Consider the following 22,698-nt stretch of genomic DNA (forward strand, 5'->3'; position numbering starts at 1 on the left):
ATCGTATTTCAACCAAAGATGTTTTCTACAATTTTAAGTTTCTCCCTCATCATCATTTCCGTATCATGCCAATCCCGTGGCATCCCATCAATTTGTCGTGGCGGTTCTGATCGAGGACTTTGCGATGCCAATATCAATCGTTTCTTCTACGACGAACCATCGAACACTTGTCAACCCTTTTATTGGTCCGGTTGCGGCGGAAATAACAACAACTTCGTCTTGCAAGGAGATTGCGAACGTCAATGTGTCCAAAAACCCAAACTCCGTCCTCGAGATCATCCAAAACTGAAACGTTGTTATCTCAAACCAGATGAAGGACCTGGTCGAGCAAATTTCAAAAGGTATTATTACGATCCAGCAACTCGAAGATGCCAAGAATTCTATTATGGCGGCCGCAATGGGAATGATAATCGGTTCGACACTTTCGAGGAATGTCATGAAAAATGCACCATTGCAATCAACCGTTATCGAAAATTGGTGCCAACAGTTAAAAATTGAAAATTTACCTGAATCCGTCCCTGTTGATGCATTCTCTTTCTCTCTCGGTTGGTTTTCTCTCTGTGTTTATTTACATTTTTTCGATCAGCTGTCTGTGCAAAAATTTTTGTTTATATCTGCGGAACATTTTAAAATAAAAATAAAATAGTAATAGCTTTTAAAACTTGCCGATTTGTCTTTCAAAAAGTTTCTTAAGCAGTTTTTGACTGATTTTTCATCAAAATGTCCCTCAAAAATGTGTTAATAGGTGAAAAACTTAAATTTTTTTAATTTTTTCAGCATTATATAACGCAAATTTTTTGTTTTTGTTTATATTTTCGGTCATTGAACCCTGCGTAGGAGGCGGCAGTGGCTTTCTCGGTACACGTTTAACGAATCTCCTCAAGACAGTTGGTTATGATGTCTCGATTATCTCACGGATGCCTGGAGCAAATCGCATCACGTGGATAGACATCGAGAAAAATGGCTTGCCAAAAGATACGAGCGCTGTGGTGAATCTCGCCGGTCAAAATGTCCTCGATCCGACAAAACGTTGGAGTCCCGGATTCAAACAAAACGTTTGGAGTTCCCGCATCAATACGACGACGATGTTGGCAAAAGCCGTCGCTGAAGCGGAACAAAAACCCGAAGTTTTCGTGAATATCGTTGGAGTGAGTCACTACAAACCCCGTGCAGACCCAAAGCCATACGATGAAAGTCATCCAGGGGAAAATTATGATTTCATGTCGAAACTTTGTGTTGAATGGGAAAAAGCGGCTCAGTTACCTGAAGGAAGCAAGACACGATTGGTGAGTGATTTTTTTCATTTTTTGAAGGATTTCAATGATTTTTTGGTCAAATAGGTTCAAGTTCGTACAGGAGCAGTTGTTGGACGTGAAGGCGGTATGATTAAATCGATGTTTGTTCCTTTCTTCTTGGGCGTTGGAGGACCTCTTGCCTCGGGGAAACAATTTTTGCCGTGGATTCACGTAGAAGATCATGCAAGTTTAGTCAGATTTGCCATCGAGAATCAAGCTGTTAGTGGAATTTTGAATGGAGTTGCTCCTGAAATTGTTACAAATGCTGAATTTTCAAAGGTGAGTTCAAAGTTTTGAATTAATTTTATAAAAAATTATGTTTCGCAAGGCAAAAAAAATCAAGGCACTTAAATTTCAAAGATTTTTAGGAACTTACAAAGTTTTTTTTTATGACTTTTGTTCAAAAATAAGCAAAAATTGTTGAATCAATATAAATTCTTGATTTAAAGGAATTTTTACATTCGTCAAAATTGATTTTTTATAATTGAAAATTTTTCGTTCAAACATTCGGGAAAAACCTTCATTAAAAGTAAAAAAAAATTATAAAATTGCCTAAAAATAATAATTCTGTTGAAAATTTAAATTATTTTTTTTCCTCAAAAAATTTCAAGTTATCAATTTCGTATCTAAATTCACTCAAAAATAGCTCAAGAAAGTAATTTCTTTTACTTTTTGAACAAATTTTGGATTTAAATATTTGATAAATTTACAATTTTAAGAAAGATTTTATTTAAATTAAATTAAATTATTTTTTTAAATTAAATTTTTTTTTTAAATTAAAATTTTACTTATTTTTTTTTAATTATTTAATTTTTTTTTATTATTTTTGTTATTATTTAAATTTTTGAAATAAGACAAAAAAAAGTTAAAAATTTCTTCAAAATTTACCATATTTTGGTCTTTTTCCATATCTTTTCAAGAAATTTTTAAAAATATTTTCAATTTTCAAGAATTTAAGTATTTAAAAACGAAATTTAACATGAAACATTCATTCTCAAAATATTTTCAAAAAAATAATTTTTCAAATTTTTTGATAGTTATTTTTATAAATTTTTTGTTTAATACCATAAAATACCATAAAAATACCATAAAAACAACTAAATTTAAAAAAAAAAGATTTTTAATTTAATATTATTTTTCCCCCCCCCTCAATTTTATAAAAAATTTCATTTTGAATGAAAAAATTATTTAAAAAAAATATTTTTTTATTTTTTTTTTGATTTTAAAATTTTTAAAAATTAAAAATATCGGAAAAATTTGGAAAGGCCTTAAATTTAAAAAAAATAATTAAAAAAATAAAAATAATGATTTTTAACCTATTTTGTTTTTTTTTAATAAAAGAAAAATTTAAATTTGCAAATTTTATGATTTTTGCTGAATAATTTCTACATTAAACAATTAATAGTTTAATAAATTTTTAAATAAATAATTTATTTAACATTAAAATTTCAATTTAAAAAAAATTAACGTATGAAAACAAAATATTAAAATTTTTAAATTGACAATTTTAACGATATTAGATTTTATTTTGATCAAAAGTCAAATTTAACTAAAAAGCTTTTATTTCAAAGTAATTTTTAATTTTTTTAATTCAATTTCTTTTTTTTTTAAATATAGTTTTTTTTTCAAAAACGAATTATTGTCAATATCAGACATTTTTACTCAATCTTAATTTTTTTTGAATTTTTTAAATTTTTAAAATTTTTAATTTTATTTAATTTTTTAAATTAATTAAATTTAAATAATTTTTTTTTAATTTTTCATTTTCATGATTTTAAACCATTTTTTTTACCTTTTTCAAACCAACTTTTCCCAATATACGAAAAAAATATTTTTTTATAATAAAATTTTTCTTCTTATAGACTTTGGCATCCTCTTTCACGCCACCCAGACCTGCAATTTTCCCGATGCCTGAATTCGTCGTCAACCTAATTTTCAACGAGGAACGTGCCGTAATCGTAACCAATGGTGCTAAAATCGAACCCAAACGCACTCAAGAGCTCGGTTTCACTTACAAATATCCCGACATCAAATCTGCTTGCAAGGAAGTCGCTAAATTGTTCTAAATGAACCACCGCTTAACAAAAAATTGTGATTTAACAAAAAAAAATAATTTTTAGAATAGTTGGTAATGCAAAAATTTTACTCTTCAATTTTCAATTGAATGCACAAAATGAACTGAGTTGTCAATAGCAACGTGACATCATTCTCCACAGACATGCCGATAACTTCGCCCGTATTTTCCAACGTCACGAGTTTTTGTTGTCCGATGTTCACGGAGGCGCCTGTTGTGCGATTTCGCAAGTTGCTCCCGTCATAAGTTTGTTTATAGATGAAAACGTGTCGTTCGGGTTCGGCAATTACGACGTAATTCGCGTTCGGGGCGCATCCAACGAACTTTTTCTGCTGTTTCGAGGCTAAAACGTAACTAAAGGCATCGATGGTGGCTTCATGGGACATCGTCCATTCCGTGGTTTTTGTGTTATTATGCATTTGGAGCCAAACACAAGCATCGACGTCATGTTTTAACGCCACGGCATTCGGTAATCCGGGTCTTAGGTTGACGTCAAATAGCGGGCCATGCGATCCCAAGTACACTTTATGCGTAATTTCTTCGGTATTCCACGATAATCGGCTCAAATAATTCTCCTTATCGATTTCGTTGATGTCCAAATCGCATTCTTCCATCTGATTTGCGAATTGCACGACGGGATTCGGGTCAGAATTAGCTTCACACGAGTCCGCGGGGCTTCCAGGGACCAAAAATGGCCATTTTAAAGCTACAGAATCAGCTTTATTTAAAATAACCTCCAAATTTCGATTGTTAATAGACCACGTGGTTGTGTCAGGATCAATTTTTTCAAATAATTGACCTTGTAACATGACATTTCCCTTGCATTTTATCGAAATTTGGTCTCGCGTGACTTGAACAACGTAATCTGCCTTTGTCGCTTCGGGCTGTTCATCGAATACGATCGTCACATCTTCCTCAGTTTGGGTCCACGTGTACTTGTGAATGTCTTTTTCCATCATTTCCGTGTCTTCTTTCGATTCGTTGCCATTTTCCGTGGGTTTTTCTGAAGGTTTTTGTCGATTTTTTTCACGTTCGAGGATTTTTGACTCAAAATCCACCGGATAATCGCTCGCGACGACCAAAGCTCCCGCCCGATGCTCCAAAGCGCAGTAACTGAAGGCACCACGTGACCTTAAAACTTTTGAATTTTCCACTTTCCAGACATTTTCCGTCAAATTAAGGACCATCCAATGTGCGATAGTCTCGAAATGCTCCTTATTTTGACGAATGAACGTTAAAATGCAAGAAATTTTCCAAACCCCGTCTAAAACGTCAAATCGCGCATTGGAAATGACAAATCCTTCGACATTATCAAGAGGCTTCAACATTTGCCGCACTTTAAATTCGCAACTTTTTTCCCGGTCTCCAGTTTCAATAATCGCCAAAGAGCCGCATCCGTCGCTGAATAAACCAAATTTTTCCGAAACAAAGACCAAACAAGCGGGATATCGATCTTCGACGACAATTTTGGGTTTTTGCAGCTTTAAAACCGCATTTACGGGCTTAACTTTTCCCGTTTCGTCGTCGTAGAAGATTTTTTGCACGGTCCATGAGCTGTCGAGGAAGTAACACGTATTCAGGTGCCACGGATCTTTGAAGAGATGATTGTGAAAAGCGAAAAGTTGGGCATGCAAGAAGGAAAATTGACGATCGGTGGTGCTGATTCGCAAGGGAGTGTGTTGTAATTCGTACCGGAGGACCTAAAAATTGATTAAAATCTTTAAAAATATTGAAAACATGAATTTTTTGGAGATATTTACCGGTATGCTTTCCAAATTGAGCTTGTAACCCTCGAAATTGGTGCGTAACTTTGAGCGATCTGGTCGAAGTTCAACAGTTTTTGGTCCCATTTTTTACTTTAAATGCTTTTTATTTGAAATTTCTTACGATAAAAGACAAAAAATGATGAAATTTTTTAAATTTTTGTCGTGTTTGTTTTTAAAAACGATTCGTTTTTTGCTAATTCATCAATTTTAGCGCCATCAACGGTCAAATCTTGAACTAATTTTTTTTCAGTTTCAATTTTTTAGCAGTTTTGAGTTGCAAAATGATTAAAAATGATAAATTAGAGCCCTCTGACAAATTTTTATCCATTTAGAGCAAGATTTGACAAAAATGCTTTGACACAGTTTTTGACATAGTTTTTGACACAGTTTTGCTCTTGATTTAGTTTTCAAATCAAAACTGTGTCAAAAATTAAAAAAGGTCAGTACATTTTTTTTTTTGAAAAATTTAAAAGTTTTTAAAAATGAAAATGATAAATTAGAGCCCTCTGACAAATTTTTATCCATTTAGAGCAAAATTTGACAAAAATTGCTTTGACACAGTTTTTGACATAGTTTTTGACACAGTTTTGTTCTTGATTTAGTTTTCAAATCAAAACTGTGTCAAAGAAAAAATTTTTTTTCAGTTTCAATTTTTTTGGCAGTTTTGAGTTATAAAATGATTAAAAATGATAAATTAAAGCCCTCTGACAAATTTTTATCCATTTAGAGCAAAATTTGACAAAAATTGCTTTGACACAGTTTTTGACATAGTTTTTGACACAGTTTTGTTCTTGATTTAGTTTTCAAATCAAAACTGTGTCAAAGAAAAGTTTTTATTTTTTGGCAGTTTTGAGTTATTTTTGATAAATTAGAGCCCTCTGACAAATTTTTATCCATTTAGAGCAAAATTTGACAAAAATTGCTTTGACATAGTTTGGTGCTTGAGTGAGTTGTCAAATCAAAACTGTGTCAAAGTTTTTTTTCAGAGTTTTGATTAAAATGATTAAAAATGATAAATTAGAGCCCTCTGACAAATTTTTATCCATTTAGAGCAAAATTTGACAAAAATTGCTTTGACACAGTTTTTGACATAGTTTTTGACACAGTTTTGTTCTTGATTTAGTTTTCAAATCAAAACTGTGTCAAAGAAAAAATTTTTTTTCAGTTTCAATTTTTTGGCAGTTTTGAGTTATAAAATGATTAAAAATGATAAATTAGAGCCCTCTGACAAATTTTTATCCATTTAGAGCAAAATTTGACAAAAATTGCTTTGACACAGTTTTTGACATAGTTTTTGACACAGTTTTTCTCTTGATTTAGTTTTTAAAACAAAACTATGTCAAAGAAAAAATTTTTTTTCAGTTTCAAATTTTTGGCAGTTTTGAGTTATAAAATGATTAAAAATGATAAATTAGAGCCCTCTGACAAATTTTTATCCATTTAGAGCAAAATTTGACAAAAATTGCTTTGACACAGTTTTTGACATAGTTTTTGACACAGTTTTGTTCTTGATTTAGTTTTCAAAACAAAACTATGTCAAAGAAAATTTTTTTTTTCAGTTTCAATTTTTTGGCAGTTTTGAGTTGCAAAATGATTAAAAATGATAAATTAGAGCCCTCTGACAAATTTTTATCCATTTAGAGCAAAATTTGACAAAAATTGCTTTGACACAGTTTTTGACATAGTTTTTGACACAGTTTTGTTCTTGATTTAGTTTTCAAATCAAAACTGTGTCAAAGAAAAAATATTTTTCAATTTTTATTTTTTGGCAGTTTTGAGTTATAAAATGATTAAAAATGATAAATTAGAGCCCTCTGACAAATTTTTATCCATTTAGAGCAAAATTTGACAAAAATTGCTTTGACATAGTTTTTGACACAGTTTTGTTCTTGATTTAGTTTTCAAATCAAAACTGTGTCAAAGAAAAAATTTTTTTCAGTTTCAATTTTTTGGCAGTTTTGAGTTATAAAATTATTAAAAATGATAAATTAGAGCCCTTTGACAAATTTTTATCCATTTAGAGCAAAATTTGACAAAAATTGCTTTGACACAGTTTTTGACATAGTTTTTGACACAGTTTTGTTCTTGATTTAGTTTTCAAATCAAAACTGTGTCAAAGAAAAAATTTTTTTTCAATTTCAATTTTTTGGCAGTTTTGAGTTATAAAATGATTAAAAATGATAAATTAGAGCCCTCTGACAAATTTTTATCCATTTAGAGCAAAATTTGACAAAAATTGCTTTGACACAGTTTTTGACATAGTTTTTGACACAGTTTTGTTCTTGATTTAGTTTTCAAATCAAAACTGTGTCAAAGAAAAAAATTTTTTTCAGTTTCAAATTTATGGCAGTTTTTAGTTGCAAAATGATTAAAAATGATAAATTAGAGCCCTCTGACAAATTTTTATCCATTTAGAGCAAAATTTGACAAAAATTGCTTTGACACAGTTTTTGACATAGTTTTTGACACAGTTTTGTTCTTGATTTAGTTTTCAAATCAAAACTGTGTCAAAGAAAAAATATTTTTTCAGTTTCAATTTTTTGGCAGTTTTTAGTTGCAAAATGATTAAAAATGATAAATTAGAGCCCTCTGACAAATTTTTATCCATTTAGAGCAAAATTTGACAAAAATTGCTTTGACACAGTTTTTGACATAGTTTTTGACACAGTTTTGTTCTTGATTTAGTTTTCAAATCAAAACTGTGTCAAAGAAAAAATTTTTTTTAAGTTTTAATTTTTTGGCAGTTTTTAGATAAAAAATGATTAAAAATGATAAATTAGAGCACAAATTTTTATCCATTTAGAGCAAAATTTGTTAAGTTAAAGAATTTTTTTTCAGTTTCAAATTTTTGGCAGTTTTTAGTTATAAAATGATTAAAAATGATAAATTAGAGCCCTCTGACAAATTTTTATCCATTTAGAGCAAAATTTGACAAAAATTGCTTTGACACAGTTTTTGACATAGTTTTTGACACAGTTTTGTTCTTGATTTAGTTTTCAAATCAAAACTGTGTCAAAGAAAAATAAAATGATTAAAAATGTTTAGAGCCCTTTTGTTTTGTTCTTGATTTAGTTTTCAAATCAAAACTGTGTCAAAGAAAAATTTTTTTTTCAGTTTCAAATTTATGGCAGTTTTGAGTTATAAAATGATTAAAAATGATAAATTAGAGCCCTCTGACAAATTTTTATCCATTTAGAGCAAAATTTGACAAAAATTGCTTTGACACAGTTTTTGACATAGTTTTTGACACAGTTTTGTTCTTGATTTAGTTTTCAAATCAAAACTGTGTCAAAGAAAAAAAATTTTTTTTTTCAGTTTCAAATTTATGGCAGTTTTTAGTTGCAAAATGATTAAAAATGATAAATTAGAGCCCTCTGACAAATTTTTATCCATTTAGAGCAAAATTTGACAAAAATTGCTTTGACACAGTTTTTGACATAGTTTTTGACACAGTTTTGTTCTTGATTTAGTTTTCAAATCAAAACTGTGTCAAAGAAAAAATTTTTTTTTTTATTTTTTGGCAGTTTCAAATTTATTTTTTAGTTGCAAAATTTCAAAATGATAAATTAGAAATTAGAGCCCTCTGACAAATTTTTATCCATTTAGAGCAAAATTTGACAAAAATTGCTTTGACACAGTTTTTGACATAGTTTTTGACACAGTTTTGTTCTTGATTTAGTTTTCAAATCAAAACTGTGTCAAAGAAAAAAATTTTTTTTCAGTTTCAATTTTTTTGCAGTTTTTAGTTGCAAAATGATTAAAAATGATAAATTAGAGCCCTCTGACAAATTTTTATCCATTTAGAGCAAAATTTGACAAAAATTGCTTTGACACAGTTTTTGACATAGTTTTTGACACAGTTTTGTTCTTGATTTAGTTTTCAAATCAAAACTGTGTCAAAGAAAAAAATTTTTTTTTCAGTTTCAATTTTTTGGCAGTTTTTAGTTGCAAAATGATTAAAAATGATAAATTAGAGCCCTCTGACAAATTTTTATCCATTTAGAGCAAAATTTGACAAAAATTGCTTTGACACAGTTTTTGACATAGTTTTTGACACAGTTTTGTTCTTGATTTAGTTTTCAAATCAAAACTGTGTCAAAGAAAAAAAATTTTTTTTTTTCAGTTTCAATTTTTTGGCAGTTTTGAGTTATAAAATGATTAAAAATGATAAATTAGAGCCCTCTGACAAATTTTTATCCATTTAGAGCAAAATTTGACAAAAATTGCTTTGACACAGTTTTTGACATAGTTTTTGACACAGTTTTGTTCTTGATTTAGTTTTCAAATCAAAACTGTGTCAAAGAAAAAAAATTTTTTCAGTTTCAAATTTATGGCAGTTTTTAGTTGCAAAATGATTCAAAATGATAAATTAGAGCCCTCTGACAAATTTTTATCCATTTAGAGCAAAATTTGACAAAAATTGCTTTGACACAGTTTTTGACATAGTTTTTGACACAGTTTTGTTCTTGATTTAGTTTTCAAATCAAAACTGTGTCAAAGAAAAAAATTTTTTTCAGTTTCAAAATTTTTTTCAGTTTCAAATTTATGGCAGTTTTTAGTTGCAAAATGATTCAAAATGATAAATTAGAGCCCTCTGACAAATTTTTATCCATTTAGAGCAAAATTTGACAAAAATTGCTTTGACACAGTTTTTGACATAGTTTTTGACACAGTTTTGTTCTTGATTTAGTTTTCAAATCAAAACTGTGTCAAAGAAAAAAATTTTTTTCAGTTTCAAATTTATGGCAGTTTTTAGTTGCAAAATGATTAAAAATGATAAATTAGAGCCCTCTGACAAATTTTTATCCATTTAGAGCAAAATTTGACAAAAATTGCTTTGACACAGTTTTTGACATAGTTTTTGACACAGTTTTGTTCTTGATTTAGTTTTCAAATCAAAACTGTGTCAAAGAAAAAATTTTTTTCAGTTTCAAATTTATGGCAGTTTTTAGTTGCAAAATGATTAAAAATGATAAATTAGAGCCCTCTGACAAATTTTTATCCATTTAGAGCAAAATTTGACAAAAATTGCTTTGACACAGTTTTTGACATAGTTTTTGACACAGTTTTGTTCTTGATTTAGTTTTCAAATCAAAACTGTGTCAAAGAAAATTTTTTTTTTCAGTTTCAAATTTATGGCAGTTTTTAGTTGCAAAATGATTCAAAATGATAAATTAGAGCCCTCTGACAAATTTTTATCCATTTAGAGCAAAATTTGACAAAAATTGCTTTGACACAGTTTTTGACATAGTTTTTGACACAGTTTTGTTCTTGATTTAGTTTTCAAATCAAAACTGTGTCAAAGAAAAAAATTTTTTTTCAGTTTCAATTTTTTTGCAGTTTTGAGTTGCAAAATGATTAAAAATGATAAATTAGAGCCCTCTGACAAATTTTTATCCATTTAGAGCAAAATTTGACAAAAATTGCTTTGACACAGTTTTTGACATAGTTTTTGACACAGTTTTGTTCTTGATTTAGTTTTCAAATCAAAACTGTGTCAAAGAAAAAATTTTTTTTCAGTTTCAATTTTTTGGCAGTTTTGAGTTATAAAATGATTAAAAATGATAAATTACAGCCCTCTGACAAATTTTTATCCATTTAGAGCAAAATTTGACAAAAATTGCTTTGACACAGTTTTTGACATAGTTTTTGACACAGTTTTGTTCTTGATTTAGTTTTCAAATCAAAACTGTGTCAAAGAAAAAAAAAATGATTTTTTTTTTTGTTCTTGATTTAGTTTTTAAAACAAGACTATGTCAAAGAAAAAAATTTTTTTCAGTTTCAATTTTTTTGCAGTTTTGAGTTATAAAATGATTAAAAATGATAAATTAGAGCCCTCTGACAAATTTTTATCCATTTAGAGCAAAATTTGACAAAAATTGCTTTGACACAGTTTTTGACATAGTTTTTGACACAGTTTTGTTCTTGATTTAGTTTTCAAATCAAAACTGTGTCAAAGAAAAAAATTTTTTCAGTTTCAAATTTATGGCAGTTTTTAGTTGCAAAATGATTAAAAATGATAAATTAGAGCCCTCTGACAAATTTTTATCCATTTAGAGCAAAATTTGACAAAAATTGCTTTGACACAGTTTTTGACATAGTTTTTGACACAGTTTTGTTCTTGATTTAGTTTTCAAATCAAAACTGTGTCAAACAAAAATTTTTTTTTTCAGTTTCAATTTTTTTTGCAGTTTTGAGTTATAAAATGATTAAAAAATGATAAATTAGAGCCCTCTGACAAATTTTTATCCATTTAGAGCAAAATTTGACAAAAATTGCTTTGACACAGTTTTTGACATAGTTTTTGACACAGTTTTTTTGTTCTTGATTTAGTTTTCAAATCAAAACTGTGTCAAAGAAAAAATTTTTTTCAGTTTCAAATTTATGGCAGTTTTTAGTTGCAAAATGATTAAAAATGATAAATTAGAGCCCTCTGACAAATTTTTATCCATTTAGAGCAAAATTTGACAAAAATTGCTTTGACACAGTTTTTGACATAGTTTTTGACACAGTTTTGTTCTTGATTTAGTTTTCAAATCAAAACTGTGTCAAAGAAAAAAATTTTTTTTTTCAGTTTCAATTTTTTGGCAGTTTTGAGTTGCAAAATGATTAAAAATGATAAATTAGAGCCCTCTGACAAATTTTTATCCATTTAGAGCAAAATTTGACAAAAATTGCTTTGACACAGTTTTGACATAGTTTTTGACACAGTTTTGTTCTTGATTTAGTTTTCAAATCAAAACTGTGTCAAAGAAAATTTTTTTTTTTCAGTTTCAAATTTATGGCAGTTTTTAGTTGCAAAATGATTAAAAATGATAAATTAGAGCCCTCTGACAAATTTTTATCCATTTAGAGCAAAATTTGACAAAAATTGCTTTGACACAGTTTTTGACATAGTTTTTGACACAGTTTTGTTCTTGATTTAGTTTTCAAATCAAAACTGTGTCAAAGAAAAAATTTTTTTTCAGTTTCAAATTTATGGCAGTTTTTAGTTGCAAAATGATTCAAAATGATAAATTAGAGCCCTCTGACAAATTTTTATCCATTTAGAGCAAAATTTGACAAAAATTGCTTTGACACAGTTTTTGATATAGTTTTTGACATAGTTTTTGACACAGTTTTGTTCTTGATTTAGTTTTCAAATCAAAACTGTGTCAAAGAAAAAAAATTTTTTTCAGTTTCAAATTTATGGCAGTTTTTAGTTGCAAAATGATTAAAAATGATAAATTAGAGCCCTCTGACAAATTTTTATCCATTTAGAGCAAAATTTGACAAAAATTGCTTTGACACAGTTTTTGACATAGTTTTTGACACAGTTTTTGTTCTTGATTTAGTTTTCAAATCAAAACTGTGTCAAAGAAAAAAAATTTTTTCAGTTTCTATTTTTTGGCAGTTTTTAGTTGCAAAATGATTAAAAATGATAAATTAGAGCCCTCTGACAAATTTTTATCCATTTAGAGCAAAATTTGACAAAAATTGCTTTGACACAGTTTTTGACATAGTTTTTGACACAGTTTTGTTCTTGATTTAGTTTTCAAATCAAAACTGTGTCAAAGAAAATTTTTTTTTTTCAGTTTCAATTTTTTTGCAGTTTTGAGTTATAAAATGATTAAAAATGATAAATTAGAGCCCTCTGACAAATTTTTATCCATTTAGAGCAAAATTTGACAAAAATTGCTTTGACACAGTTTTTGACATAGTTTTTGACAGTTTTGTTCTTGATTTAGTTTTCAAATCAAAACTGTGTCAAAGAAAAAAAAAAATTTTTTTTTTGACAGTTTTAAAAATGATAAATTAGAGCCCTCTGAAAATTTTTTGGCAGTTTTGAAAAAATTGCTTTGAAAAGTTTTTAAAAATGACAAAATTGTCAAAGAAAAAAAATTTTTTTTCAACCTTTTTTTTAAGCTTTGAATTTTTATCTTTATTTTTTCTTGATTTTTTTCAGTTTTCAAATCTTTCAAAGAAAAAAATAAAAAAAAAAATTAAATATCCAACCTGGCAACCCTAAACAAATTTTTTCTAATTCAACTCAATTTGCCTTCATGCCAATTCAAAATTAAAACTCCACAAAATTGGTTCGCGAAAATAATTGATTTTTCGCAGTTGCAAAGCTTGGAAATCGACAAAAACACCGCCAAAAAGTAGATTTGTCCTCAAATCAACGCAATCAACTGGAGGTTCGGCGAAACATTTGAAGGTTTGCGTGAATTTCGATAAAATTGTGGTGCACTGAAAAATTTTTTGCGAAGAAAAATGGGCGATTCCAAGGAAGATTTTATCGGAGGTGATAATTAATGGCATTGATTTTGATAAGATTTTAATATTTTTTTTTCTTTTTTCAGAGGAAAATTATGAAATGCTCAAAAGTTTGTACGATTTCAAGGCAGTTTATCCCAAAACCATTTCCTTTGACGAAGGGGAGTTTTTCATCATGCATCAGGTTTGCCTAAAAAAAATCAAGTTTTTAATAAAAAATTAATAAAATTTTTTTTTAGACAAGTACTCGCCAACGAAATTGGTGGCAAGTGGTCAGTATGAAAGGAAATATCGGCTTCGTTCCTTCCAACTACGTGATGAAGCTAAAAGTTGAACCGTCGTTCATCGTGGGATTTTTAGAGTCCAGCATTGAATCTTTGAAATTAACTTCGGAAAATGACGAAATTAACGGAATAATTTTGCGCGACGATTTAATCAAAAGTTTGGAACAACGCAAAAGTCACTTGGAGTACTTAATCGAGGCCAAAGAGAATGGCGAACGCAATCCCAAAGTCGATAAAAAGATCGCCAATGGCAATATCAAGAGTGCCACGTACAACGACGGCAATCTTTCGGACGACTTGCGAAATGACGTGCGTCACAAACTACCTGATGAAGTGCCAAGCAACGCAAAAACCCAAAATTCCAAAGAAAATCCGCAAAAAAGTACTTTACAAGCGACGCCATCCGAGCAAATTGTCTCCCCAAGCCCTCATGACAACAGTATCATGTCGGAAGCGAGCGAAGCGAATACCACGACAACTACAACAACAACAACGAGCGACGAAATAACGACAATTTCCAAGTTGGACAAGCCGAAGAAGCAAAAAACGCCCGAAATTGAGGCCGATATCAAGGAAGAGCCGAAAGAAACGCTCTCCGTTGAGGTCGAAGCACCCGAAGTTTATGCCATTCTCGATGCCATCCGGAAAAACACGAACCTAAGTCACGACATGTCATGTTCCGTCTTACGTGTGGTCCTCTCGGAGCTCGAAGCGATCCTCCCGAGCAGCATAACTTCCTATTTAGAACCTATCGCGGCACATTTGGCGGCTAATTTGCCCGCGCCCGACAACATGTTGGGCCAAACTCATGACGCGCAACGCTTAAGAATCATTTTTTCCGAACTCGCGGACTATAAAAATGATTCGCAGCAACGAAGCTGGATGCTGTACGAAGACGAGGCGGATATCCGGCGATATTTGTCGGAGCTTGTGACCATTTTGACGGATGCCGATCCGAAAATTTGTCGTCATGAGATGTCGTCGGACCAGTATCAGGCAATAACGAATCTCGTGCAATATTATCAGATGGAAACGAGATGGTCCATAAGGAAATTGCTCCTTAAGGCTTTTACGGCGATGTCCCATCTCGACTATATCGCCGTCGATATTTTACTTAATTCGGTGCTGCCCATGGAACTGATCCAAGATATGTTGTCAAATCCGAAAAATGTCGATTTGCTGCAATCGCTTGCCAATATGCTCACAATTATTTTCTCCATTGGCCGGAAATTGCCGGTAAATCATCAGGAACATCTTCGTTCGGAGTTTATTTCGTTCATAATTAATCTCATTGAGAACCCTGTCGATATGGAATTCCAGGAAATTATGGACGACTTGATTTATTTGATTCTCTCGTTCAACTTGCAGTTCACCGATGCCGACGATAATGTCGTTATCGAAGCCATGCAGCAATTACAATGTGCCAAAAATTTCACCGAAAAGATCCTTTTGCTCATAAATCGCGAAAGTGATCCGGTGGCGTTGCTGAAACACACTCAGCCGCCCATCAATTCGGTCGTCAAAATGTTCATCGACATGTACAATTTGCCCGTTACCGCAGCCCTCTTTTACACGAACGACAACAAAGTCCTCATCGACATCATAGTGCGTCAATTATCCGATTTACCAGCGGGAGAAATGATTCGTCGACATTATTTGGAGCTGGCACGTCGCATAATCCGCAATACCAACTACAGCGAACAGCAGCATCGCAAACAGGAGTTACTCAAGATTTTTACGAGAATTTTCTGCGAAGACACGGAAATTAGTGGCGGGGATCAGCAAGTTTGTCGTGAGATTGCAAACGAGTTTCCGCAGATTTTTAAGGCCTAAAGAGCGAGCGAGGTTGGTAGAGAAGAAGAAGAAAAAATTTTTTCTAAGTGTTTTTGTAGAACTAGAACATGGCAGCAGGTTGAAAAAAAAACGCACAGAAGTCTCGAAAAAGAGGTAAGATTTTTTTGTTCATTCCTGAAAATGAAATCATTTCCAAATAATTCCATTTTATGATAAATTAATTTTAAGTCGAATGCCAAAGACAGTATTAAAGTCAACAGAAACTCTCCGTTTTACTTTTAAAAAAATATTATTAAAGGTTGAAGTAATGAGGAAAAATGTTTCATGTTACAAAATTTTAATTTGAATTAGCAAAAAAGCGATTTTCAAATTTTTTAACGGTTAATTTTTTTGAATTGACTTAAAAGTCGCCAATTTAAAAAGTTTAAGTTCAAAATTAAAAAAAATTATTAAAACAATAAAATTTTATTAATTTTTTTATAAATCATAAATTTTATATTTTTTCTAAGATTTTTATAATTTGAATTAGCGAAAAGGCAAACTTAAATTTAAATAACAATTTTTGCAGTTAAAAGTAAATTTCAAAGAATTTTTTTTTTGAAGAAAAATAATAAAATTTATTTTTTTAATAAATTAATTTATTTAATTTAATTAATTAATAAGTAATATTTAAATAAAAACTTGAATTGTCGAAAGGCGAATTTCAATTAATTTTTTAATCTTTTTAATTTTTTAATCGTCATTTTACAAGTTTTTTGTCTAAAGAAAATTCTATGAAAATTTTTAAAGAAAAGATTTTATTTTTTATTCTAAAATACTTAAAATTTTTAATTTGAATAAGTGAAGGCGATTTTAAAATTTTTAAACGAATATTCTTTAAATTTATTTAATTATTTTAAGTAAATTTAAAGAAATTTTTTAAATCTAAAATTCAAAATATTATTTAAAAAAAAATATAAAAAAATATTATTAAATTTGAAAAAAAAAAATTTCCGAAAAATCTTTAATTAATTAAAATTAATTTGAATTAGCGAAAAAGCGATTTACAAATTTTAAATTGAATATTTCAAATTTAAATTTATCATCTTTTATTTAAGTTTTATAAAATTAGCAGTTTTAAATTAAATTTTGTGATCAATTGAAACATTTTTACTCATTGCATCAACTTACAAAGAACTACAAAAAGTGACATAATAAAATTTAACTAAAATGCCATGATAGACTTACTTAACTATAACTGAAATTTATGACTTTCTAAAGTCCTTTTTAATAATAAAATAAAAAACTATAACCACAAAAATTTTCCTAAAATGAACAACTAGTGAAAGTAAAAACCAAAGAATAGAATATTTTTATGAATTTACCAAAAAATAAAAATTTAGAAAAAAAAGTGAAAAACTTTTCTAGCTGTAGGACTGTTGACTTATTAAAAATATAGAAAAGTGAAACAAACTGTGTAATAATAATTAATAATAATAATAAATAAATGGCTTTATCACTAAAAAACAAGAAAAAAATTCAATAAATAAACACACTCACATCTCTTTTGGATAAAGTGCAATAATAATAATGATTCTACACAATATTTATATTAATTAAATGAATAAACAATTCTGAATAATTCACTCACAGATCAATAAATTATAATAAATGATCACAATATGCACAAAACTTAACAATGATTATTATTAATTAATTCATATTGTTAAATTCTATCGACGAAATATATCGAAAAATTTTAAATATTCTAAATTTCTACGTTTTATAATTTTTCAAATATAAATATATTTTTTATTAAAAAAAAAATAATTTTACTTTGTTCATTCCGAAATTGATGAATTAAAAAAAATATGAAAAAACTTAACTTTTGAATTAAAAATAAAATGAAAAAATATTAAAATTATTACTATAGATTTATTATTAAAATTAATAAATTTATTGATTGTTGAGACACGTTAAAATTATAATAATTAAAAAATATAAAAAAATTATAGAATTATATATGTTTGAATTAATATTAAAGGAAAATGCATTTACTTAATAATTTGTTCGATACATAAAAAAGTATTTAAATTAAATAAATAAATACATAGAATACAGAAAATATTTTGTGGTTTTTTTAATTATATTTATTTTTAGAAATTTTAAATTAGGACGCTCCAAATTTTTTATTGAACTTTTTGTCCCAAAAACTTTTTTGTCGAAATGAGGGGGCAACAAAAAAAAAGATTTGAAATACTTTTTCATACAAAATGAAAAAATTTTAACAGTTTTTTGTCATTAATGAATATTTTAGTTGATTTTTTGGTATCTACATTGAGATTTGATAATTTAAAATATATCTCAGAGTATTTCAAGATAAAAATTTAAACAAAAAATTTTCGTAAAAAAAACTGTCAAAAAATTTTGAAAAATAATTTTTTTGAAAAAAATTTTAAAGATTAAAATTTATGTTAAAATACGATTTTTAATACGAAAATTCTTAAAAATTAAAAATTTTTTAAAAAATTTTGAAAAATTCCTTGAAAAAATATGAAAAAGACCAAAAAACGGCCAATTTTGATGAAATTTTAAACTTTTTTTTTTATTTTGCCCCATTGGATTTTCGACTTTTGAAATGGGGCATGGGACAAAAAGTTCAAAAAAAAATTTGGAGCGGCCTTATTTTTAAATAAAATTTCTTGATAATTCAGGTAAGATTTTTAAAAGAAGAGTAATTTTTCTCAGTTGTCTTAAGAGATACAGCCACCGAGTAAAATTTTCTTGAAAGAGTATCAAAAATGCAAGAAAATTTCGATACTTATTTGAATTTTGAGCTAACGAAAAAAAATTTAGTCAACATAATACTTGAACCTCTTTTCAATCAATTAAATTCAAAGCAAAAAAAAATCGTTAATTCTTATCTCATTCTTTATTTTTACCATTTTTTTGTTAATAATAATAGTACAATACTTTCGATGTTGAAATGTACAATTTCTAATTCATTTCTCGTCATTTATCCTTAAAATTATTTTTTTTCTGTTTAAACATTATATTTATCATAGTTTTAAATATTGTATCAGTAAACACTTATAATAAGTCATTTAACATAAAAATACTTGACGACTAGTGTTATCTCTACATTTTATGCCATAAATTGTATGCCTTTTGTAAGTATTTAATTCTACTCTATGAACTTTCTATGAACACACTCTGGAATTAAATTGGACTTCATGCTAAATTTTCTATGGTTTTTGGTTGTAAAATCGGCGTCTGATCTATTTTTCTTACAATTTGAGATGGCACAAGAAATACAATAATAATACTGATCTACGTCTAAGTTTTTTTTTTAATTGAACTGGTAATTAATTTTTATATTGAAAAAAGCTAATAATTGGATTTTTTTTTGCATTTTTTGCTCGTATATAAAACTTACATGTAACAATTTTATTTTTTAATTACTCACGTTAAGATTCATAATTTTTTTTAATAAATATTAATTCTAGCGACTCTTTCTATTAATTGAAGAGTCCTGTCAAACACTTGTCTCGTATATAGTTAGTATTTTTATGTGGTTGGATTCAATCCCTTGTTAAAATTTTATTTGTCTTTTTTTCGTTTTTACTTTTTTTTTTTTTTGGTAAATGATATGGCTCTTTCTGTAAAATAACAATAAATGCTGATATGGACAAAAAGTTTTTTTTGGGGAAAATTTTTTAAAATTTAGTTTAATAGCCGGAATCACAAGCCCTGGAACTCTGTCGCTTAAATTGCTGCAGTTTTCGTTGCCAGTCGTCTTTCCATTCGATGAATATTGAGCGATCGCTTAAGCCGAGCGTTGTGTCTGTGCCATCGTCGTCTTTGCCAAGAATGAGATAAGATCTAAAAAATCCAAATTTTTAGGTTAAAATCTAGTTTTTTTCTTTAAAACCTAAAAAAATTACTTGTTCATTTTAATCTTCGGACATTGGCATTGCAAATCTTTCAGCGAAATCATCATCGTTATGGGCGTTCGTTTGACAGCATCCGCTAACGGTCCATCATCAGTCCTCTTGAATATCTGCTGAATTATTAAGTTGAATTTTACCATATCTGCCACGTCGCCGCGATTTCTGTTTGATGCCTGTTCACGACTGTTTGCGCTCTTGATGGCTGTTGCCGTTTCACGACCAACAACGCGTGCCATGATTGCTGGAATATGAAAAAAAGGTAACGAGAAAAAATTCAATTAAAAGAATCAAGTGGATAAATAATTAAAAAGGGAATCATATTCTGGATTTTTTTATGTTTACTTTAAATGAAATAAGCAAAAACGTACAGAATCCCATATAATAAAGTTGATATTCAGCGAATCCCTCAATAAATCCATATAAACTTAACAAATTTAAAGGATAAGACAGAAAAAAGCAGATTTAGATACTTAAAATGTGCATTGGGGTAAAAAATTTTAAAATGCCAACTTGGACAAAAAATTCAAATGTATTTTGGGTCACAATTTGTATGTACAGAAGGTCAAAAATCTTCATTGTACATTAGGGCAAAGAAAATTTAAAATGTCAACTGGGGATAAATGTTAAATTTGCATTGGGTCTGAAATTTTCTTTTTGACTCTTCATAACTTCTGTAATGTTAACTACATTTTTCAAATAATTTGTTATACATCAGGGCTTTTGACCAAAAAATTGGTATATTTTAAGTGAACCACTTCAAAGTACCCATCAAATGTAGGTAGTCAAAATACCATTTTGCAAGTCAGTATGTAAATATAAAAGAGCTTTACTCTTGAGGCAGCCTTTCAGTTAACTTCAAGGAAGGCAGAAACTTTTCTGTGTAGATTGGAAATGCGGCAAACATTTTCATAAGATAACGGATCTCTGTAAGGTTTTAATTGCTTTTACTAATTCGTTTGTTCGAAGGTATTAGTTAACAAGTTTTATAACCAAAGGTCCCAAATTTGACAAATAATGTCTCAATTCGTACAGCAGTTGATCCTCACCACTGGCCCTTGCTGAGCCGATTGTAGAGTTTCCAATTGTCTGGCGGGTAGTTAAGAGAAAATTTCCGCCCTTTGATGCGGTTCAATGTTGAACCGAGGGCATCTGCGTCCAGCATACCAGCCTTTCCGAATCTTTCCTCTCTGAAGTTGCCCTGCCTCATCTAACAAAATTTATGAAACTCCTTTCTTTAGAGTTTGATATTTTTCAAACAATTTTTTATTGTTCGCAACATTTCCAACATGCAAAGTTTTTCTGATTGCTTATTCCTTGACTGTTTTAGAATTGTATTTCAAGAAGTTGTTAAGAGAAGATGATTTGTTCTTCGTCACTGCGATTTATTTCCTTTTCCAGGTTGGATGAAAAATTGTTGAATTTGCATTGGGTCAAAAAATTTTGAATGTGTATTGGGACAAAATTTTAAATTGTGAATTGAATCAAAAATTTGAAAATGCTTTGAGGGCAAAAAATTCAAAATGTCATCTGGGGCGAAAATGAAATATAAAAAGCATGAGAAACTGAGAAATATGCACTGGGTCAAAAAATCTATTTTTGTTTCATATTCGCTATAAAGCCCATTCATTATATGGGAATATGTACGTAAAAAATAACATTCATTCCTCATAAAACATTTTTTTTCAAGAGATGTTCTTTTTTTTCTACAAACGAGTAAAAATTCTTTTGAATTGTAATTTTTTTTCTCTTTGTACTAACAACTTGAACGACGAGCCTCTTGCATTTAGCATTTCACTTTTGTTTCGTTTCCTGTTGGAATTTCACTTTTTTTCTCTCTGCAGATTGAATCAAAAATGTTACAACAACGGTAGCAACAAATTGTGTAAATATTAATTGAGATATTAACTCTGATATAAACAAAAGTTTTAATAAGAGGCGTTTCAATTCATTGGCTCGGGCATTATCGTGATGTCTGCGTGAATTTGCATTCAATTCCCAACGAAATGAAAACAGCTTCGACATTTCCGACAAATTTAAGTTCTTCTCTTGAATCATAAAGTTAATTTTCGTCTCATTTATAACCGTTTGAATAAAATATCGAAGCCAAACATTCGCCCATACATCAAATACAAACATGAAATTCACTCCTCCTCAAATATAAATCAAACATGAAACAACCTGTTACTCCGATTTTGTGCCTCTATTCGTGTTATATCGCTACTATTTATTATCAGTACAAAATTTTATTTGCAAACATTTTCCACGCCATTTCACACGCTGGCAAAATTTTAGCCACCCACGAATTTATCGTCTGTTAACTTTTTTCAGTGATTTAATCGAAAATTAGCGAATTTCGTAACTTTTGAAAAAAATCGATTTTTTTGAAAAATTTCTTTAATTCTGAAGACGATGAGTTAAATAACAACAAATTTCGTTCATTTGTTCTCTTGTTACGAACTTTTGCCGTGAAATACCGCAAGCTCTTAGGAACGCAAGGAAAAACGGAAGTTAAGTACTAACTTTCTATTTTAATGTGTATCTCAAACTTTTACTTCTTCTTCCTCTTATTCGCATTCTTCATCTTTTCCCGCATATTTTCTTATCGCACGAAATTTATCTTGAACAAACTTTAGAATTTTTTTTTCTTCCTTATTTATTTATTTATTTATGAAACATGATTTTTGTTTACTCTCCAGCACCTTCGAGGACAGCCAGCGGCATGGAAGACGGTGTTGCGTCAGGAATGAAAGTCCCGATAAGCGAAGAATATTAATTATTTAGATTTTTTCTCTCGTAACAAATTATGTGGGCGGAAGATTCCTCATTTGAAAATGTGATAAATGGGACCTAATTAATTACGATTGCAATGATGGAGGAAAACATGGGAAATGTAGGTAAGTATGTAAGTTTAATAAAATTTTGGTAATGATATGAACTGAAATTTATCATTTTTTACGTTTTTATGAGATTTTCAGGAAAGTTTTTACAAGCTGAGGAATTCTCAAAGGAAGACCTACTAAAAGGAGCCTTTTGGTCAAGGAAAAATAAAGCTAACCTCATATCGATTTTTGTAGTACGATCATGATACTGATGAAAGATGATGATTTGAAGACGATACAAAAGATTTGCAACAAGGCACTCTGAGCGAATCTACTTAAAGACAGATATGCGAATTTAAAGAGATTTAAAAATCAAGGAAGTTTTGATGGAAATAATCTTTAGAATGAATATTTATTCAATTTTAGCTTTGAAATCCATCAAAAGTTTGTTAGATTTTGACTTGAAAAATTTCATGACCGT

The 22,698-nt window shown here is 29.1% G+C and overlaps 5 protein-coding genes across 7 annotated transcripts in view; 3 read left to right on the forward strand and 2 right to left on the reverse strand.

Moving 5' to 3' along the window:
* The first annotated feature begins 18 nt into the window (after positions 1 to 18).
* Positions 19 to 498, forward strand: LOC134835223 (kunitz-type serine protease inhibitor A-like). The gene has a single exon (XM_063850093.1). The coding sequence runs from the start codon at positions 19 to 21 to the stop codon at positions 496 to 498; it is 480 nt and encodes a 159-aa protein (XP_063706163.1).
* Positions 499 to 500: 2 nt separating this feature from the next.
* LOC134833277 (epimerase family protein SDR39U1) lies at positions 501 to 3,468 on the forward strand. The gene is made up of 4 exons (XM_063847543.1): positions 501 to 745; positions 838 to 1,286; positions 1,341 to 1,574; positions 3,158 to 3,468. Exons 1-4 carry the CDS (start codon positions 721 to 723, stop codon positions 3,359 to 3,361), a joined length of 912 nt encoding a protein of 303 aa, XP_063703613.1. The 5' UTR covers positions 501 to 720; the 3' UTR covers positions 3,362 to 3,468.
* On the reverse strand, positions 3,311 to 5,320 carry LOC134833276 (nudC domain-containing protein 1). The gene is made up of 2 exons (XM_063847542.1): positions 5,130 to 5,320; positions 3,311 to 5,069 (listed from the first exon to the last, which is right to left on the reverse strand). The coding sequence occupies exons 1-2, from the start codon at positions 5,217 to 5,219 to the stop codon at positions 3,438 to 3,440; spliced, it is 1,722 nt and encodes a 573-aa protein (XP_063703612.1). The 5' UTR covers positions 5,220 to 5,320; the 3' UTR covers positions 3,311 to 3,437.
* Positions 5,321 to 13,209: 7,889 nt separating this feature from the next.
* Positions 13,210 to 16,762, forward strand: LOC134834362 (NCK-interacting protein with SH3 domain). 3 transcript variants are annotated; one of them, XM_063848998.1, is made up of 5 exons: positions 13,210 to 13,419; positions 13,478 to 13,575; positions 13,631 to 15,622; positions 15,698 to 15,767; positions 16,644 to 16,762. In XM_063848998.1, the coding sequence occupies exons 1-3, from the start codon at positions 13,389 to 13,391 to the stop codon at positions 15,506 to 15,508; spliced, it is 2,007 nt and encodes a 668-aa protein (XP_063705068.1). In that variant the 5' UTR covers positions 13,210 to 13,388; the 3' UTR covers positions 15,509 to 15,622; positions 15,698 to 15,767; positions 16,644 to 16,762. The 3 variants fall into 3 exon arrangements, with proteins under 3 accessions (XP_063705068.1, XP_063705069.1, XP_063705067.1); XM_063848999.1 differs by lacking the exon at positions 15,698 to 15,767; XM_063848997.1 differs by lacking the exon at positions 16,644 to 16,762 and adding an exon at positions 16,581 to 16,632 and having other exon boundaries at positions 13,631 to 15,767.
* A 2,216-nt stretch (positions 16,763 to 18,978) lies between these two features.
* Positions 18,979 to 22,698, reverse strand: part of LOC134835224 (netrin-B-like) — a 69,501-nt gene continuing 65,781 nt past the window's right edge. The window contains exons 7-8 of the mRNA XM_063850094.1: positions 19,393 to 19,639; positions 18,979 to 19,330 (exon numbers count right to left, since the gene is read on the reverse strand). Of these exons, the coding sequence (XP_063706164.1) occupies positions 19,177 to 19,330; positions 19,393 to 19,639 (401 nt within the window). The 3' untranslated portion in view covers positions 18,979 to 19,176. The remainder of the gene's footprint in view (positions 19,331 to 19,392; positions 19,640 to 22,698) is intronic.

The sequence above is a fragment of the Culicoides brevitarsis genome, chromosome 3 (genome assembly GCF_036172545.1).
Source record: "Culicoides brevitarsis isolate CSIRO-B50_1 chromosome 3, AGI_CSIRO_Cbre_v1, whole genome shotgun sequence".
Classification (NCBI taxonomy): Eukaryota; Metazoa; Arthropoda; class Insecta; order Diptera; family Ceratopogonidae; genus Culicoides; species Culicoides brevitarsis.

Coding starts and splice junctions, on each gene's coding strand:
- LOC134834362 (XM_063848998.1), top strand. CDS start 13,389: ATGGGCGATTCCAAGGAAGATTTTATCGGAG. Junction 13,420..13,477: donor CAAGGAAGATTTTATCGGAG/GTGATAATTAAT, acceptor TTCTTTTTTCAG/AGGAAAATTATGAAATGCTC. Junction 13,576..13,630: donor AGTTTTTCATCATGCATCAG/GTTTGCCTAAAA, acceptor ATTTTTTTTTAG/ACAAGTACTCGCCAACGAAA.
- LOC134835223 (XM_063850093.1), top strand. CDS start 19: ATGTTTTCTACAATTTTAAGTTTCTCCCTCATCATCATTTCCGTATCA.
- LOC134833277 (XM_063847543.1), top strand. CDS start 721: ATGTCCCTCAAAAATGTGTTAATAG. Junction 1,287..1,340: donor AAGGAAGCAAGACACGATTG/GTGAGTGATTTT, acceptor TTGGTCAAATAG/GTTCAAGTTCGTACAGGAGC. Junction 1,575..3,157: donor CAAATGCTGAATTTTCAAAG/GTGAGTTCAAAG, acceptor TTCTTCTTATAG/ACTTTGGCATCCTCTTTCAC.
- LOC134833276 (XM_063847542.1), bottom strand. CDS start 5,219: ATGGGACCAAAAACTGTTGAACTTCGACCAGATCGCTCAAAGTTACGC. Junction 5,070..5,129: donor TCAATTTGGAAAGCATACCG/GTAAATATCTCC, acceptor ATCAATTTTTAG/GTCCTCCGGTACGAATTACA.